At 40.3% G+C, this 20678-nt stretch overlaps 1 protein-coding gene across 4 annotated transcripts in view; it reads left to right on the top strand.

Moving 5' to 3' along the window:
- The window catches only part of ARHGAP39 (Rho GTPase activating protein 39), a 399852-nt gene that overhangs the window by 340188 nt on the left and 38986 nt on the right, over positions 1-20678 (top strand). For all 4 annotated transcript variants that reach the window (XM_043976255.1, XM_043976256.1, XM_043976257.1 and 1 more), the window contains one exon: positions 11984-12545. In XM_043976255.1, coding sequence (XP_043832190.1) covers positions 11984-12545 — 562 coding nt within the window. The remainder of the gene's footprint in view (positions 1-11983; positions 12546-20678) is intronic.

Raw genomic sequence — 20678 nt, 5'->3', positions numbered from 1 at the left:
TTCCCTCTCTAGGATTCATGTTCCCATCTATAAAATGAGAGGGTTGGACTGGACCAGAGCTTCTCCACCTTTTTTTGTGACGTAGACCCCTTTATCAGTCTGGCAAAGCCTTTGGTCTCCTCATCATAATGTTTTTAAATGTATAAGTTAAAATACATAGGATTACAAAGGAAACCAATTATATTGAAGTAACAGTTATCAGAATATATTTCTTTAAAAAACAAGTTCATGGACCTCAGGTTAAGAACGACTGGACTAGATTAACTCTAAAGTCCCTTTCAGTTCTAAAGGCTGTGATTTGAATTGAGCTCTGCTTACTTTCCGTGTGATTTGAGAAGAAAGCTTTTCCTGAAGTCCTGGATTACTGGCAGGAGCTACCTTGACAAAGGTCTGTCTCCCTTGGTTCCCCTCAAGTTTCAATTTTTCCCCTTGTAGTTAATACAGAGTATTAAGCACATGCTTTCCTCTGGCAAGCAGAAAGTGTCCCACCCCACTGCCTTGCTATGCCTCCATACTGAATGCCCTGGGTTGTCAATCAGGCCTTTGGTCCCAGGAAAGCAACTGATAGCAGCAAATGTAAGTAGAACTGTCAGATGGAAAGCAGAAAAGGCAATAGTTGGATGGTAGGAGAATCCATGTAGTGTTAATTATTAATGGCCCGACAGTTGTGGTTGGAGCTTTGTTTTTAATAGTCTTCCTAGCTTCTAAAACAGCACTCATGACCGAAGAATTGAACACATTCAAAATCAGAATGAGCTAAATAGAAAGCAATTACTTTCATGAGGTACCAAGAAATATTAAAACAAAATCCAAAAACAAGAAAACCTAAGGTATAATCCATCAACAAATAACCTAGAAAACAGGTCAAGGAGAAATAATTTTAGAATCATTGAACAACTGAAAAATCATGACTTCTCCCGCCCCCCCAAAAAAAAAGTTCTGGCTGCCATATTTCAAGAAATAATAAACAAGAAATGCTCAAATCTATTAGAACCAAGAAAAAATAGAAAGAATCTATTGGTTGCTTCCTGAAAGAAACACCAAAATCAAAATTCCCAGAAACATCATAGCCAAAATCCAAATCTTCCATGTCTAAGGAAAAGTACTGCCAGCAGCCAGAAAGAAAGTCAAGATCCATGAGGCCACCCTCAGGATCACGCAAAACGTGGCATTCCATTCTACAGGACAGGAAAGCTTTGAATACAGTATTGCAGAAGACAAAGGCTTATAACCAAAAGTAACCTATCCAGCAAAATTAAGTAAAATCCTTCCAAGAAAAAAAAGAGCTTTAATAAACTAGGAAACTTTCAAGACTTCATAATGAAAAGGCCAGAATGGAGTAGGAACTTTGAAAAGTAGTTAATGATGGGGCAGCTAGGTGGCGCAGTGGATAGAGCACCAGCCCTGGATTCAGGAGGACCTGAGTTCAAATGTGACCTCAGACCCTTGACACTTATTAGCTGTGCGACCCTGAGCAAGTCACTTAACCCCAATTGCCTCACCAAAAAAAAAAAAAGAAAGAAAGAAAAGTAGTTAATGATGACAGGAGTCTGATTTGTTCATGACTGCTCTAGTTGAGAAAACAAGATAAAATGTAGGAAACAGCTGAGCAATAGTTCTCACTCCTTTGTACCTTATATGACAGTACACTGCTATGAGTTAGAATCCCTGTGTGTGTACACAAACACACACACACACACACCATGGGTTATCAGCTACATGCAGTAAAATAATATTTAATAAGGATAAATTTAATTCCACAAATAATAAAATCTAAACTTAACATTGCATGATTATAATGACCAAACTTGGCCTTGGGAAAGAAATTAAAAACATTGAAGAGGTCAGAGGAGAGGAGAAATATGGGTTTGGAATGTTGCATCTTCTGTCAGATACAGTGTTGTTTGATTTTGCCGAACAATTGTTTTGGGGTTTTTTTGGTTGTTTCTGTTTTTTATTTATTTGTTTTTATCTTATTACAAAGAAAGACTCACTGGATAGGAGATAGGAGAGAAGGATATTCCAAAATGAATGTGATATTGACATAAAAGGCATAGGTACAATTTTTTAAAAATGAAAATTTTTTTAAATGAAAAATGAAAAACTGTTCTTAGATATTAGTTATACAAAGACAAAAATAAAATAGTCCATGGGCGTTCATGACACTGCTGTCTCCTGGTTTTCTTTCCTCCTTCCTATCTGACCACTCTTTAGAGTGGTCCTATCTGACCCCTAACTGTAGATATACACCTAGACTCTGTCCTGAATGCCCTTCTCTTCTCTCTATCCTCTCTTACTTGGTGATCTCATTAATTTCTATAGGTTGAATCTCATATATTTTTTTATATATGTGTTCTTGTCCCACATCACTAACTACCCTAGGCATTCCCAACTAGATGTCCCATTGACATTGAAAATTCAACATTTCCAAAACAGAGCACATTGTCTTGGGGGGGGGGGGGAGTCTTCTTCCGACTTCCCTGTTTTCGTCAGGTGCACTACCATCTTTCCAGTCTCCCAGGTTCCCAACTTTGGAGTTGCAAACTCCAGCTCAGTTCCTCACTCTCCTCGACCCCACATAATCCAGTCAGTAGCTGTTTTGTCCATTTGACCTTCGAGAATCTCTTACATCTGCCCTACTTTTTTCACTCCCATGATCATCACTCTAGTTCAGCTGCTCATCATTCACCTTTAAGAGTCCAACAGCCTCTAGGCTCTCTCTTCTCCATTGTACCTTCCACAAAACTGTCACAGTAATATTCCTCTAGTGCAGATCTTACCAGGTCTGTCCCCTGCTCAAGAAGCTTCGATGCTTCCCTAGAGGGATCATGTTTCTCATTTAAAGCCCTTCACAACTTGGCTTCACAACCCCCCTTTCCAGGCTTGTTATACATTGTTTCACTTTACATAACTACAGTCTAGCCAGACTGGTCACAAGATCATATCCTCTATGATATATGCTGATCATTTTCCCTCACACATCATTTACATCCTACTGTGGGGATACAACATATACATAGTTAAGTAAACATACAGCATATACAAACTAATCCAAAATGATTTTAAGAGGGCAAGACATAAATAACTAGGGAAGAAAATTTGTTTGTATATTTTGTAATAAATAAGATAATGTGTCAAGCTCTTTGCAAACTATAAAGCATTATGTAAATGATAGCTATTATTTAAACATATTAATAGTACACATTTCAATTTCACCTTAAGATTCACAGGATTTTTTGTTGCCCTAATGGGTATATGTGTGTGTGAGTATACATACATACACCTATACATACATTTGTGTGTATGTTCAATTAATCATATTCTACCATCTTGAAAAAAATCACAGTTAATAAGTGTTTTCAAATTAAAAAAAAAGATTCACAGTTTTCCTCACAAAAACCTGGGAAATTAGATAGTGTAAACATTACTATCCCCATTTTACAGATGATGGAAATGAGATCCAGAGAGGTCAAGTGACTTACCCATGGTCACACATCAGCCTCCTAATTCTGTGCATTTCTCACTCAAGCATGTTTTCTTTAACATACTAATGGAAATAGATTTGTTCTGCCCAGCTCTGGAGCAAGTAGAACATAGAGCAGTGGATGGAAGTTGAAGAGAGGAAGATTTTGGCTCACTCTGCGGAAAGACTTCCTAATCATTAGAACTTTCCAAAAATAAGGAATGGGCTTTCTTGATAGTCAGTGAATTCCCTATCACCAGAAATCTTTTATTAGAACTAGGTACACTGTCAAGAGGATTCCACTTTAAATCAGAATTGAATCAAATAGTTTCTGTAGTTCCCTTCTATCTCTTACATAATGTGATTCAAGGAAACAACACTGGAGCAGCCCAGCTCAGTCACAATTTTTGGTCTGACAAGCAGCAGGGGACTTGTCAAACATTCTTAGATCAATCATCCACTCAGGGAGAGTGATTGATATGATCTGAGGCTAAAACATTTTGCTTTTATTTCTATTAATGCCATTCTTTCAAGAATTTTTCAAATAGAAGACTTTGTCCTTGTCTGCAGAATTCTAACAGCTGACAGTGGAGTGATTAGGCCTATTCACATAGAATCTTCAAGCTGTCAAGATCAGCGAATATCATAAGAAAATAGACTCAAAGCAAAGGAGATTAACCAAACCCCAATCCACCTGAGGACTTTGACCCTCAATTCATTTACCCAATTCCTAACTAGCTTTTACTTGACAATCCCCAAGGATGGTAGCACACCAACTTGCTACATTGGGAAGAAAAAATCCAGGCTCATATTTCTTTCCCTTTAAAATAGGCACCTATGCTGCAGGAAAAAAAGATAGATAGATAGATAGATAGATAGATAGATAGATAGATAGATAGATAGATAGATAGATAGATAGATAGATAGATAGATAGATAGATAGATAGATAGATAGATAGATAGATAGGCAGGCACCTGTGGTTGGCTGCTCTTATATTCTTGCAAGGTCATTCCAACTTTCTTCAGCTCTCCAATTAGCAAGGGTTCATATGCACTCTCTTGGGTTCAAATTGATTACGTCATTGCTTATTCTACCACCAGGAAAATGTATATCAAGAACCCCTCTAGATTTTACAGTCCAACACCCCATTACCTCATCAGTAATCCCCTATTCAGCATCCAGACTCTCCTTGGGTACCCCTAATACTGAGGGCTCACTACATCCCAAAGCAATCTATTATTAGAAAAGTTTTCCTTATATCAAGCCAAAGTCTAATGATATTATGTTGTAGAATATTGGGTTTAGTTTGGTGTGCCAAATTTTAAGAAAGAAATTGAAAAACTAGAGTAGATCCAGAGCATGGTGAAGAAACTGAAAGGCAATGTTGTATGGTGGAAAGATTGCTGGTTCTGGAGTCAAAGGACCTGGTTTCAAATCTCAAATTTCAAATTGCTAACAGTGACCTTAGGCCTTTAAAATCCCTAGGCCTCAGTTTCCTATCTATGTAATGAGGTAAGTGAATGGGATAGTCTTTGAGGTCCCTTCTGAATCTAAATCTATGATCCTATTGTGTCAGATTGATAGAGAGATAGATATAGACAGAAGTAGAGCAAAGAGGAAGAGATAAATATAGATGATAAAGATAGATAGATAGGTAGGTAGGTAGATAGATAGATAGATAGATAGATAGATAGATAGATAGATAGATAGATAGATAGATAGATAGATAGGTAGATAGGTAGGAAGGTAGGTAGATAGGTAGGTAGGTTGGTAGGTCGGTCGGTAGGTAGGTAGGTAGGTAGGTAGGTAGGTAGGTAGGTAGGTAGGTCGGTAGGTAGGTAGGTAGGTAGGTAGGTAGGTAGGTCGGTCGGTCGGTCGGTAGGTAGGTAGGTCGGTAGGTAGGTAGGTCGGTAGGTAGGTAGGTAGGTAGGTCGGTAGGTAGGTAGGTAGGTAGGTAGGTAGGTCGGTAGGTAGGTAGGTCGGTAGGTCGGTCGCTCGGTCGGTCGGTCGGTAGGTAGGTAGGTAGGTAGGTAGGTCGGTAGGTAGGTAGGTCGGTAGGTAGGTAGGTAGGTAGGTCGGTAGGTAGGTAGGTCGGTAGGTAGGTAGGTAGGTAGGTAGGTAGGTCGGTAGGTCGGTAGGTAGGTAGGTCGGTCGCTCGGTCGCTCGGTCGGTCGGTCGGTCGGTCGGTCGGTCGGTCGGTCGGTCGGTCGGTCGGTCGGTAGGTAGGTAGGTCGGTAGGTCGGTAGGTAGGTAGGTCGGTAGGTCGGTAGGTCGGTAGGTAGGTAGGTCGGTAGGTAGGTAGGTCGGTAGGTCGGTAGGTAGGTAGGTAGGTAGGTCGGTCGGTCGGTAGGTAGGTAGGTAGGTAGGTAGGTCGGTAGGTCGGTAGGTAGGTAGGTCGGTAGGTAGGTAGGTCGGTAGGTCGGTAGGTCGGTCGGTCGGTCGGTCGGTAGGTCGGTAGGTAGGTAGGTCGGTAGGTAGGTAGGTCGGTAGGTCGGTAGGTCGGTAGGTAGGTAGGTAGGTAGGTAGGTCGGTCGGTCGGTCGGTCGGTCGGTCGGTCGGTCGGTCGGTCGGTCGGTAGGTATTAAAGAAACCTGAGAATGGTTTCAGAAAGAGAGGGAGGGAAGCAGGGACAGATGAACACAGCCTTCCCATATGGAAAGGGTCATGATGTGAAAGAGGCATTTGTTTTGTATTTGGCCCCAGAGGGCAGCTCTAAGAACAGTGGGGACAGTGTTGCAGGCAGGCATCTGTGTAAAGAGAAACTTCCTAATAATTAGAGCAGTCCAAAAACAGAGTGGGCTGCCTCATCAGGTGAGTTCCTCATCCCTAGATATCTTAGTTGTAAAGCCCCTTGTTAGGCATGCTGCCAAGTAAGTTCTTGTCAGGATACAGGCTGAACAAGATGAGTAGGAGATGCTGCAAAGTTTCTCTCTCATCTGCTGCACCCTAGTTCTTCCTAAGCAAAATGAGTGCAGGACCATTTCTACATGGCAGTCCTCCTGGAAGACTTGAAGATTGTAGTTGCTTCCCCCTGAGTCTTCTCCAGCTTAAACATTCCCAGATCCTTATCTTTGTAAACAGGACATAAACTCCACATTCTTAGTGGCCTTCTCTGAACATGTTTGTCATAAAACAGTCAGTCATGGTAAGGTTACAGACCATGTGAGTGGCGTAGATATTAAGTGCTCTGAAGAATTCAGAAAATGGCAAAATCATTGTAGACTGGCATGGAATTGTTCCCTCTCTGCCTGAGGTATCCAGCAGAATACCCAAAAAATGTAAATGGTGAGTATTTCAACAGGTGGAAAGACAAGAGGCCCAGATAATTCACAGACAAGTTAACATCCTTCTTTCTTCCCCACCACATTACACACATAAAAGCCAGAAACTTGAAAATTGTTAGGGAGGCAGCTAGGTGGCACAGTGGATAAAGCACTGGCCCTGGATTCAGGAGGACCTGAGTTCAAATTCAACCTCAGACACTTGACACTTACTAGCTGTGTAATCCTTGGCAAGTCACTTAACCCTCATTGCCCTGCCAAAAAACAAACAGTCACTCTCAGAAACCCAGTTACTCTTAGAAATGAGAGGTAGCATAGCATAGTAAAAAGAGGAATGAACTTGGAATCTTGGCTTTGATATTACCTGTAATACCAGAAACAAGTTACCTTTCTAAGCCTTAGTTTTCTTGTCTGTAAAATGGAGATCAAAGTTATTATGTTATATAAATGAGTTGTTAACATTATTAGTTATAATTGTAACAAAAATTAAAAAATATTTGTAGCATCTCTTTTTACAATGGCAAAGAACTATAAGAGGAGGCATCAACTGGGAAACAATTGAACAAATCTTTGTTATATAAGTATATAATTGGAACACTGTCGCACTATAAGAAATGATGAAAGAAACAGTTTCAAAGTAACCTGGAAAGACTTGTATGAAGTGCTGCGTAGTGAGGTGAGCAGAACTGGGAAACAATTTATACTATTCCAGCAACACTGTAAAAACAAACCACTTTAGAAGACTTAACTTCAATGTAATGACAAAGCACAATTCCAGAATGGTGAATGCCACCTACTCTGCTGAATGGGGGGTTGCGGTGCAAGTTCATATCAGTTATCAGGAACTTGATTGTTCAGTTTTTTGTGAGCATTTACACTTCAGAAATCACCAAATGCTACAAACCACAGTTTGATGTATATTCATTGTCTAGACTTAAGAAAAGTGGTAGAGGGGCAGCTAGGTGGCACAGTGGATAAAGCACTGGCTCTGGATTCAGGGGGACCTCAGTTCAAATCCGGCCTCAGACACTTGACACTTACTAGCTGTGTAACCCTGGGCAAGTCACTTAACCCCCATTGCCCTGCCAAAACAAACAAAAAAAGAAAAGAAAAGAAAAGTGGTAGAGAAAATGGTAATGATGCAGATTAAACTTAAAAGTGTCTGATGCATGCATGTTTTTTGAACCAATTGTTAAACCAGCACACCCCTGGACAGAGATGCATGATGTGACATACATTTTCTTAATATGGTCATTGTGACAATTTGTTTTGCTTGACTATGCGTATTTCTTACAAAGTCAAGTTCTTCATCCTTTTTTTTTTCCCCAGTGGGAGGATGGGAAGAGAAAATGAATGCTAATTAAAATACATAAATAAATAGGAATTCTGGTCTATATCCATCTCCTTTTTTCAATCACCTGAGGGCACTTATTAGTTGTGTGACCCTGGGCAAGTCACTTAACCCTCATTGCCTGCAAAAAATAAAATAAAAATAAAATTCACCTGAGGGGCAGCCAGGTGGTACAGTAGATTGAGCACTGGCCCTAGAGTCAAGAGGACCTGAGTTAAAATCTCACCTCAGACACTTACTAGCTGTGTGACCTTGGGCAAGTCACTTAACCCTCATTGCCTGCATAAAAATAAAATTCACCTGAGGGGCAGCCAGGTGGTACAATAGATTGAGCACTGGCCCTAGAGTCAAGAGGACCTGAGTTAAAATCTCACCTCAGACACTTACTAGCTGTGTGACCTTGGGCAAGTCATTTAACCCCCAATTGCCTTAAACATCTGGGGCCATCTCCAGTCTTCTTGATGTATATCTTACCACTGGACCCACATGACTCTGTAGGTGAGAGTGAGATTGGTGACCTTGCATAGCCCTCCCTCACTTAAATCCAATTTAGTACAAGTCATGACATTGCTCAGAATGAAGGACAAACAACAACAACAAAATCACCTGAGATATCAGTACTGTATTGGTCATCCATTTTGTTATTAGATGAAATTTCTAGAATTTTCATTAACTGAATATTTCCATGACCTCAGAGTTTTAGAATTTTTTTTCTCTTCATATGTTGCTCAGTTGTTTTTTAGTCATGTCTGACTCTTCATGATCTCATTTGGGGTTTTCTTGGCAAAGATACTGGAGTGTTTTGCCATTTCCTTCTCCAGCTTATTTTACAGATGAGAAAATTGAGGCAAGCAGGGTTAAGTGACTTGTCCAGGGTCACACAGCTAGCAAGTAACCAAGGCCAGACTGAACTAAGGAAGATGAGTCTTCTGATTCCAGGCCCAGCACTGTAGCCACTATACCACCTCCCTGCCACTTCGTATGTTAGTAGCTCCTCAATTTTCATCTTTTGTTTCTGCTAATCTCAAAATCTAAACTAGGCCCTCACTGTAGGAAAGCATATAAATAAAATAAAATAAATTTTAAAATGATTGCCCTGTGCTGGTCCACACAGCACATTGTTAGTGATTTGGAGTTGAGAGTTCCATTGACATAGTGCAGTATGAAACCTTTGCCCACTAATAAGATCTGTTTGTGGTTTTGCATTAACACATTACTGATACATAATGAAAATCTTCAAGTCTTTAACATCTCTAGCAGTTAAGGCACTGGTGTTTCTGATTTGTTCTGATATGTCTTGCATTCTTGTAGTACCAACATACAAAAGAAAGCCACTCATTTCTCTGTCATCCAAGTCAAACTGACCATTACAACAGTTTCAAATAGGGACAGACTGCAGCTCTAGGCCATCTCATCAGTGTCTTAGTTTCAAAGGATCAGTTTCCTCATGTTGGCCCAGGTGCAAAGTCAATCATTTGTATTGCAAAAGCCCAGCTGGTCTGAATTTCACGGTTCCTATCAGGCCTACACACCTACCATAGTAATCTCAGGACAGAGAGTCCCCCTGACTATCATTCCCTTACTTTGTTATTGTCGCACGTCCTCACAACATGGACCATGGACTTGGCTTTGGAGGAGTAGCTGTTAATGTTTTATCATGATAACAATCTGAACCGGACTGTTGGCCTTAGGAATTGAGTCAATAAGCATTAAGCATTTACTAGGCACTAGGCACTATTCTGAGTGTTGGACATACAAGAAAGGCCAAAATATATTCTCTGCCCTCAGGGAACTTACATTCCAACGAAAGAGACAACATGCATCTAACTGTATATATGCAACATACATAGAATGCAAGTAGAAGCTAATCTCAAGGAAAAAACCATTTACTGTGAGAGGCATTTACTATGAAAAGCCTCTTATAGAATGTCAGATTTAAACTAAATATTAAGCCAGAGAAACCTGGAGGTAAAGATAAAAAGGGAGAGCTTTCCAGTCCTTGGGGACAGCCAGTAAAAAAGCACTGAGTCAGGCTGGTAGCCACCATGTCTACTAATACTGATGATGGGCTAGACTGAGTCAGAAGACTTGGTTCAAGTTTTCAACATTCATTCAGGAAACATTTATTAATTTGTTAATTTGTATAAGGCACTGGAGATACAAAGATAAATAATGCATAGTCTTTGCCTTTAAGGAGCAAACATTTTATGAGTAGCAGGAAATGAAAAGATACAGAATGTTCAGAGATAAGTATAGGGTGTGATGAAGGCAAAGTTTATCTAGGAAAGTTTAAGAAGGGAGAGAATACTTTCATCTGGGAGAATAAAGAAAGCTTAATGAATGCATTGTCACTGGGGGAGAGTCTTAAGGGAAGATATTCAAATATTCAGATGGATCTGTGATCTAATTCATATGGATTAATGGCACCCATCCATGTCTGCCCATCGTGTGTAAGTCTTGTCCTCCCTAAGTGCTGGGAAAGTTTCTCTATTTCCCTTCACATCTCAGTGGAGTGTAAAGACTGTCCATCTATTTTCTCTCTTATTCTCTACTTGTAATCAGCCCCTCTTTTCAATTGTGCCTTCCTTTTATCACATCCTTTAAGCTGGTTCTTTTTCAGGGTCTCTTGTTTTATGTTGCAGCCTGCTTGCACCTACCATGCTCATTTGTATTGCCCTCTGACTGATTCTCATTTTTTATTCTAGTAGTGTTCCATGACTTGCAAACATATAGCAATGGTAATAAAATGTTGGTATTAAAAAGTTGGGCCTTTGTTTCAGGAAGGCATTTGGGATTGTTAAAGGAACTTTTCAAGCAGTGCAATCTTCCTCCTTCTATTTAATTATGGGCCAAACTTATCCATCTACATTATCCTCCTAATACACACACATAGGTGTGCGGGCATGCTCCCTCTTTTTCTTTCTACTTTTGTCTCTATTGGACAAATTAATTATCCACTTGGTTTTTATTGTGTGTGTGGTTAAGCCAAATTCTTTGGAGTAGATCTTATATCCAGTAGGCTCTGACACATGACAACTATTTACATTGTAAATATTTTATATTTATAGAATTTTGTATATTACTTTCTTCCAATAGAGGTTAACCTCCTTGAAGAGGAAGGACTATTTTATTTTTGTCTTTGTGCCCCCCTCACCCTACCCCCAGTGCCTGGCAGAGGTTGCAAAGCATATAGTCAATAAATTGCTGGTGCTAGGGACAAGAAGACATGGGTTCAGGGACAGCTAGGTGGCACAGTGGATAAAGCACCGGCCCTGGATTCAGGAGTACCTGAGTTCAAATCCAGCCTCAGACACTTGACACATACTAGCTGTGTGACCCTGGGCAAGTCACTTAACCCCCATTGCCCCGCAAAAAAAAAAAAAAGAGGAAGAAGAAAAAGACCTGGGTTCAAGTCCATCTTCTGATATACACTGGCTCTGTGACCTTGGGCAGGTTACTTAAGTTCTCAGTGCCTCTGAAACACTCTTAAGACTCTTAAGTTTCAGAGCAGATGCCACTCTGCATTAGTAGGGGGAATTTCATTATTGGGAGTTCTTTACACCAATGTAATTACAGAGCCAGCCTAAAATTTATTACCAGAGCCTAGCACAATACCTAGCATATGTTAGCTAGTAAATACTTTCTAAATGCTTGTTGACTGACCAGCAATGATGATGGTTCTCCCTGTTGTGTAAACTAAAAACAACTGCCATGGTTTTCACTATTTTCACATTGTTTATCTTGTTTTTAAGTTGTTGTATGTCTCTAGTCTTGAACATATTTTGCTTATTGGGACCTGTGTGTGTTTAAGGGCTACCTAGCAATAGCATACCTGCTAAGAGTATTAACTAACTAACACATTGTTCTGCCTGTTGTATCTCATCCAGTCTGAGGACCTTGGCGCCTGTGCCCAGTTTGAGAATAGCAGACAGAACCGGAACATGATGCCAAGCGCAAGCTGTGTCTTTCCCACCTTCACATTACGAAAGCCATCTTCTGAGACAGACATTGAAAACTGGGCCTCAAAGCACTTCAATAAGCACACTCAAGGCCTCTTCCGGAGGAAGGTATCTATTGCCAACATGCTGGCTTGGAGCAGTGAATCTATCAAGAAGCCTATGATTATGACCAGTGACCGAAACGTGAAGAAGGAAGCCTGTGAGATCTTCAAGTTGATCCAGATGTACATGGGTGATCGACGGGCCAAGGGGGATCAGCTCAGTGTGGCGCTGGAGGTGGCCACCAAAGGCTGGAGTATGCAGGGTCTACGAGATGAGCTTTATATCCAACTCTGCAGACAGACTACAGAAAATTTCCGTTATGAGAGCCTGGCACGAGGCTGGGAGCTCATGGCCATCTGCTTGGCTTTTTTCCCACCTACCCCCAAGTTTCACTCCTATCTGGAAGGCTACATATATCGGCACATGGATCCAGTCAATGACACCAAAGGTAAGGTGCCATCTAATGCTGACTGTGTTTTACTGGGTTTTTTCTCTCCTCAGTGCTACCCATGCAGAAACTGGAGCTGACATCCTCATACTGCTATAGTCTCCATGTCCTCAGGACAGACCTCATGCCAACTCTCATATAGAGTAGCCCTGAACCCACAGGTATTCAACACTGGCATTTCATTACTGGTACACCCCACTTGGGAGCAGGAGCAGAGCTTCCTGTATAACTGAGACACCAAGAATGTATAGGAGAATGAAGTTGTTTCTACTTACCATAACAACTCATATTTCTGTAAGGTTTTAAGACTTTCTCACAATAACTCTATTAAATAGACAGTATAAGTATTTTAGCCCCATTTTATAGATGAAGGAATAACCTTAAAATAAAGTAACTTGTCCACAAGTCACAAAGTTAATTAAGTATCAGGACTTAAACATATGTAGAAATATTACAATAATGTGTCGGATACCAGGACAGTCCATGAACTGTCCCCTCCTCAAGAAGCCCAAAATGGGCCTGATGGTTCTTTAAATTGTTCCTGAGGGAGCTCTCACCCATCAGGGTCTGAATTAGACCCTCTAATGACTTCAGAGCCTTGTTATGGAGGGAAAAGATGGTCCTTGGGTCTTCTCTGTTGACCTCATTACCTAAGGGATCCTTTGTATTTGCCCGAGGTAAGGTTTACTGTTGTCTTAATATACTCTCTGTCAACTAATCGATGATTGATGGATGCTAGGGTCCTGCTTACAGGTTTGAACAAAGGTAGGACCTTGCCTTTAAGCCAAGTTTCTAAAAGGAACCAGAGATACCAGCCTGGATAGCAGCATGAGGGGCTTATGTTCTAAATCCAAGGTGCAGCCATCAGTGCAAACTGTTAGACCCAGCAGTAACCCCAGGATTTGCCAAATTGTTCTTCAATGGGGGATCTGGAAACCACAAAGAAAACCACATTGAAATGCTTCAGAACTGTGCTCAATGTGAACTTCAGAGAACTGACGGTGAAACATGCTTCCTGCCTCTAGGCAGAGAGATGGTATATTTTCATAGCCCAGATGCTGATTTGTTTTGTTTGACTGTATTGTTACAAGCTTGAGTTCTTTTTTTTGGGGGGGGGGGGTTGGTAGAGAGCAAGTATTTTAAAAAGACACTGATGTTAGAAAATAAAAGTATGTATAAAATATTTTGAAAAGAAAAGGGGGGGATGAATCTAAGTATTAGCCTTATGTTCCAGTAAATGTAATAGTAAAAATAACTCCCTTTCTATAGTTCTTTTAAATTTACAAAGTGCTTTTCTCACAAGATGATGAGGGAGTTGATAATAAAGAAAGCATAACTTTGTTTTTGGTTAACATTTACCACCTTACTTTGGTAAGAGGCCTTGTTTTTTTTTCTTAGTCTCAAAGAGTAGTCATAGAATCAAGGTTACCTTAGAGCATAGAATATAAAGTGTTAAGGCTTAGAACACAAAACATAAAATGTCAGAGCTAGAAGGGACCTTAGGATATAGAATATCTCCTAAACTTCCCTGGTCCTGTTGAAAGCATCATCCTCCTTCCAGTCTTCCAGTTTCATAACCTCTACAGTATCTTAGATTCCTTACTCTTCCTCACACCATATAACCCAAATGTTGCCAAATCTTGCCATTTCTACCTTTACAACATCTTTCATATCTGATGCCTTCTCTCCAATCATATAGCTACCACCTTAGTTCAGAAGGACCTTATTGCCTCTTGCCTTAATTCTTGAAATAGGCTCCTTCTCACCACTCTTATCCATCCTATGCACTGCTGCCAAAGTAATTTTCTTTAATCTCAGAAACTACCATATTACTGTCCTACTCAACATCAGTGGCTTCCTAAAGCTTCTAGGATAAAATATAAACTCTGTTTTGTTTTTATAGCCTTAAATACCAGGTAGTTTGGGGGGGGCACTAGTAGTTGGGGGATTAGGAATGGCTTCATGGAGAAGATGATGCTTGAGCTCCATCTTAAAAGAAAATAGGAATTTTAAGAAGTGGCATGGGGGGCAGCTAGGTGGCACAGTGGATAAAGCACTGGCCCTGGATTCAGGAGAACTGGAGTTCAAATCCAACCTCAGACACTTGACATTTGCTAGCTGTGTGACCCTGGGCAAGTCACTTAACCCTCACTGCCCCACCAAAAAGAAGAAGAAGAAGAAAAAGAAGAAAAAGAGGCATGGGGGAGAGAAAGTACAAAAACATGGAGATAGGAAATGAACTGTGCTGTGAGAGAAACAGAAAGAGGCCCAGTTTGGCTAGACTGTAGAATGTGAAGGGAGATGTAATTTTCAGTGAGGCTAGAAAGAAAGACTGGGGCCAGGTTGTATAAGTAAGGAAATTAATTCAGCACAGAAGGAAAGGGAAGCTTATGAATGAGCTTCCAAAGACAAAAAGAAAAACAATTCCAATAAGAAAAAAAGGAGGGGGAGCTATCTAATAATGGCTGTCTAGGGAGTTCGTTGACTAACTTATATTTTTAAAAGATATGTACAGATGATGAATGGGCAACTAAGGTGGCACATTGGATAGAATGCCACACCTGGAGTCAGGAAGACCCTGGCAAGTCACCTAACCCTATTTACCTCAGTTTCCTCATCTGTAAAATGAGCTGCAGAAGAAAATGGCAAACCACTCCAGAATCTTTGGCAAGAAAACCCCAGATAAGGTCACAAAGTCAGACATGACTGAAAAATATCTGAGCAACAAATATATTTTATCTCATTATTAGATTGTAATCACCTGGAAGGCAAAGACTCTATTGTTGTACATCCTTTTCTTTTACAGTGCCTTGACTTTTTTTTTTTTTAGTGAGGCAATTGGGGTTAAGTGACTTGCCCAGGGTCACACCGCTAGTAAGTGTTAAGTGTCTGAGGCCAGATTTGAACTCAGGTACTCCTGACTCCAGGGCTGGTGCTCCATCCACTGCGCCACCTAGCTGCCCCTCTAGTAACAGTTCTGATGTCTATTAATCTTGTGGCCTAAGGAAAACAGGATGATGATGGTCCTTGAATTCATGGTGTTTGGGGATCAGTTGGAGAAATTGGGGGTCTTTAGCCTGGAGGAGAGATAGTTGGATGGAAATGATAACTGTCTTCAAATAGTTGTCATGGTGGGGGCAGCTAGATGGCGCAGTGGTTAAAGCGTTGGCCCTGGATTCAGGAGGACCTGAGTTCAAATCTGGCCTCAGACACTTAACACTTACTAGCTGTGTGACCCTGGGCAAGTCACTTAACCCCCATTGCCTCACTAAAAAAAAAAAAAATAGTTGTCATGGAAAAGGATTTAGACCTTGTTCTACTTAGCCTTAGGGGACAGGACTACCAACAGTGGAAAATTTAGACAAATTTAGGCTTAATGCAGAGAAAAGCTTCCTAACAATTAAGCTGTCCGGGAGTGACATGGGATATGGGGTACCACTGGAGGTGGTACCAGCAGGGACTAGATGTCCACTTGTTTAAAAGTATGATGTAGAAGAGACTCTTATTAAGGTATGGATTGAGCTAGACAGCCAATCAGAGGCCTTCTGGCTCAGAGATCTGGTGCCTCTAAACTTCAGTGTTTTCACATGTAAAATTGGGGACTAGAAGATAGTAGCATATGGTATATTATCGTTATTAATACTAGTACTACTACTACTACATCACGGTATCTAAGAACCCTTATAAATCTACAGTTTTGTGGTTCTTCAGAAACCATCTTTGCCAGCCAGTAACCCTCTAACAAGACTCAGACAGCCATTAAAGTACAAATCTTTCTTCTGAGAGGAAATCTCAGGAATTAAACTTCACCTTGGGTTATAGTACAATGCGCATATTAAAATGAATTTAATGAGTTTTGGCTAATTAACAAGACTCATAGCAGATGGTCATATAAGCCTGAGAAATCTATGGGCTCTGGCCAACTTGCCCTTTGTAGTCAACAGAACCCCACCCTACCCATTGGTTTGGGTAAGTGTTAATGCCATTTTTGGTTCAGTGTATGTTTAAACATGCCATATTGTGAAAATGTGGGCAGGATTCCTGCCTGAGCTGAGCAACCATCGGTAAATGTTTAAGTGCCTGCTTTGTGCCAGGCACTGTGCTAAAGCCCTGGGGATACAAAAAGAGGTCCCTGCCCTCTGGGAGCTTACAATCTAATGGGGGAGACAGCATGCAAACAAAAAGATATTCAGAGCAAGCTACATAGAGAATGAATGTGAAGTAATTAACAGAGGTCAGGTACTAAAATTAAGAGGGGTTGGGGAAAGTTTCCAGTTTAAAAAAAAAGGGGGGGATTTTAGTTGGGATTTAAAGGAAGCTAGGGAGGTCAGTAAGCAGAGCAGAGGAAAAAGAGCATTCCAAGCAAGAGGGACAGCCAGGAGACCATAGTCACAGGATTAAAGAGTATGAGAAGCCTGGAAAGGTAGGAGGGGCTTGAATGCCAAACAGAATGGTTTTTATTTGATCCTGGAGGCGATAGTGTGGCTCTTGGAGTTTATTTAGTTGGGTGGTGATATGGTCATTGCCATGCCTGAGGAAATTCACTTTAGTGGCTATATGGAGAATAGATTTGAGTGCAGAGACTTGATAGGCAAACTGAGTCAAAGCTAAGAGCTATGGTCAACAGGTAGGAAGAAACAATTCGGACTGCAGGATGAAAGGAGGCTAAATGATAAAACAGGAAGGATGCTTTGTCTTCAGATAAGGAATAGACAAGACAGATATTTGGGGACACTGATGCCCCATCACATAAGCCCAGAAGACCTTAATCATTTCCCTGTGACTTCAAGCTAGGTCACATCCTAGTTCACCCTAGTTACTCCTCTCTGGGAATATCTGTCCTAGAGAAGACCTAAGGGAGACAATCACTCTCTTCAGTTATTTGAAAGGCTATCATAGGGGAAAGGGATGGGATTTATTCCATTTGACCTTGGAGAAGGGAGAACCATAAGTGGTGGGTGGGTGTTTCAGAGGCAAATTTAGGTTTGATATTAAGATAAGCTTCTTAACAATTAAAAGGATGGGAGTGGAATGGACTGCGTGGATTCCCGGCTAGCAGAGGTTAAATGACTACTTGTTTGATTTGTGTAGTGGAGATGACATTTTTGAGTATGGGTCGGACCAAATAACTACTGAGGGCTATTCCAACTCGAAAATCCTGTGGTTCTGTAACAGTTCTTGTCTCCCTACAGGAAGAGTGTCACCGGCCAGCCTTATAGGGGCTCCTTTTGGTAACTCAAAATATAGTCATGGTGCACCTCGTCAGAGAAATCTGTAACACTAAAAGAGCTGAGACTTTCAGCCATTACTGTGGTGCCTTCCTGAGCTCCAAACCAGATAATTTCCTATTACTTATTGAATACCCATAATGCATTGGGGCCAAGGGGTAAAAGAAACACCAGTGATTATCATGGTATGATCCCTTGCCCAGAATCTGTATCCTGGAAAAAGTAAACTGCTAAATGGTTTTAGTGACCATGAAATGGCCATACTACCATTGCAGTACAGCCATAAGAACTACCCCATTTCAGATTGACAGGAGAAGAAATTCAGGAAAAACCTTGGTTCGAGATTTTAACAGTGGAGCTAATTACATATATACATACATACACACATACACACATACATATATGTGTATGTATGTATACATAACATAAAAGCATAGAGGTATAACATTTACTGAGTAAATTGGAGGTGAGAATTAAAGCAACAAAATTATTGTTTTTAAACTCACTTTCCTACTAAGAGCTACGAGACTTGTTAACTTAAGCATCTTCAGACACAGCTTATGTTTCAGTTTTCTTAAGCCAAGAAGCAGATGTTTTCTACATTTTGCAGTTCCTGTCTGCCAATTTGCACATGGGCCAATTTATATAAAGATGGGCTGATTTTTTTTATATGGGCTGAAGTACAGAGTTAAGACTAATTTAGGTTCTTTCTCTTATTACTCCCATTTCTGCTTTCTGGGACTTGCCTTAATATGATTATTCCTTTTGAAGCTGAAGGTTATCTGTGATTTTCAAATTTCAGATTTGGAAGGACTCTTAGGGGAGAGACAGTCTAACCTGTCATCCTAGGTAGGAATCTCTAAGACACATGCACAGCATTTTTATAAGTGACTTGATGAAGGCATAGATGGCATACTTATCAGAGCTAAATTGTTGACATCATGTCATGAAATTCTTCATCCAGTTTAAATAAGATGGTTTCCAGCATTCTCACAGCTCAGGCTCACTCTCATCTGTGTGCACTTCAATTTGTCATTGCCCTTCTTAAAATGTAGCAACTATGACTGAACACAGTATGTTCTGACTGGGGAGGAGGATAACAGAACTGTCACCTCCCTTATGGAGGGGTGGAGGTAGGAGAAAAATGAATATTACACCCTGTTAAAGTCGCCCAAGATTGTGTTAGCTTTCTTGGCTGCCAGGTAACACTGCTGACTCATTGAGCTTGTAGGCTACTAAAAACCTGTGTCTTTTTCACATGAACTACTGTCTAACTTTTTCTCTGTAACATGCATTAGCTCTCTCTCTTGTATTTGTGTCCTCTTCAAATTTGATAAGTATATCACTTAAGACTTTATCCAAGTCATTGATAAAAAATATTGTAAAGAAGAGGGAAAATCCCTGTGGGGACAGAGACTGTTGCTTAAGACTTTCCTTTCTACCAGCCCATTAATCACTATTCACTAGGTTCAGTATTTCAACCAGCTTCAAATCCACCTAATGATTATAGAGGTAGGATGGTTCCAGGGTTGACTCAGTTTGATTCCAACCAAACCAAACCCTGCCTCATAATTCAAGGCTAGGACAGGAATCAGGGAGCCAACAGAAATAACTGGAAACACTCCATTTCAATTTAATAAATGTTTATTAAGTGCCTACTATATGCAGTACACTGTGTTTGGATGAAGGTTTCGTTTGGTTTCGTTTGGTTTGCCCACACCTGCTATTTCATTAATGAAGGGAACACCAAGTGATGAAACTTCCCCTGCCAAAGCTGATCAGCAGCTGTTCTAGGTTAAGTCTAAGACTTAAGGTCCTAGAGAATGGCCTGGAGCACTGAAAGGTTTTGTAACTTGCCCAGGGTCATGCAGCTTTTGTGTCTATCTAGGATTTGAACGCTCTCATTTCTAGGCCTGCTCTTTGTCCATTGTGCAATAGTAAATCTTATGTCTTTCCATTTGATCTAAGGATAAAATAAGGAAAGGAGAGGTCCAAATAAACTGATTAGAGGAAGGATAGAACACTTTCAGCTAGAAAGAGGGGAGAGAAGGCAGCACCTGAAGGGAGGTGGGTAGGAAGCACCACTATACTGATGTGAGGAAAAAGCCTATTCTAGGCGAGGGGAATTGGTGATCGTAAAATGAAACAGGTGCAGAGAGGCTCGTACACTTTGACTAGATATAAGAGTTTATTACAGGGATGAATATATAAAACAGGCATATGGAAAGCTCCAGATTGTGGAGGCCCTTGAATGCCATAATCAAAAGTTTACATTTAGTAGACAATGGGGAATCATTCACAGCTTTTAAATGGAGGAGTATCATGATCAAGGATTTAATTAGAAGTGGAGGATGGATTAAAGAATACAAACACTGAAAAAGGAAGGGTCATAGAGGACTCTAAGTTAATTACCCAACCTGGGTAACTAAAGGGATAGTGATACTTTTGACAGATATAAGGAAGACAGCTGTTTGGAGGAAAGATGATATATTCAGTCATGTCAAAATAAATATAGAAAAACAATTTTTTTAATTATTCATTGTGATAAAAAAAAATTATACCCTGCATCTAAGGCTGGTTGAGCATCTGAAATACTGCTAACATAATAAATATATAAAGAAAGTTTTTAAAAATATGATTATATCAAGAAAGCTGTGAAGAAAGGCTTTTGATTAAAAGCCAACATTCGTGATTTTTTTAAAAAACAAAAAAATAATAGGTAGAGATGTAGTTTCCCTCAGCATAATAAAAAGTACCTACCTTAAGAAAGCCAGGCTAATAGGCAATATAAAAACAATAGAAGCATTCCCACTAAACACTGGAAATGAAGAGGTGAAACTATTTGTAAATAAAATGATAGTGTAGCTAGAACATCCAGTTGTCATAACCAAAAAATTAATAAAGA

The sequence above is a fragment of the Dromiciops gliroides genome, chromosome 1, assembly GCF_019393635.1.
Source record: "Dromiciops gliroides isolate mDroGli1 chromosome 1, mDroGli1.pri, whole genome shotgun sequence".
In the NCBI taxonomy this organism is placed as follows: Eukaryota; Metazoa; Chordata; class Mammalia; order Microbiotheria; family Microbiotheriidae; genus Dromiciops; species Dromiciops gliroides.
Note: the sequence above shows the minus strand (reverse complement) of the source record. Positions and strands in the feature narration are given on the sequence as shown.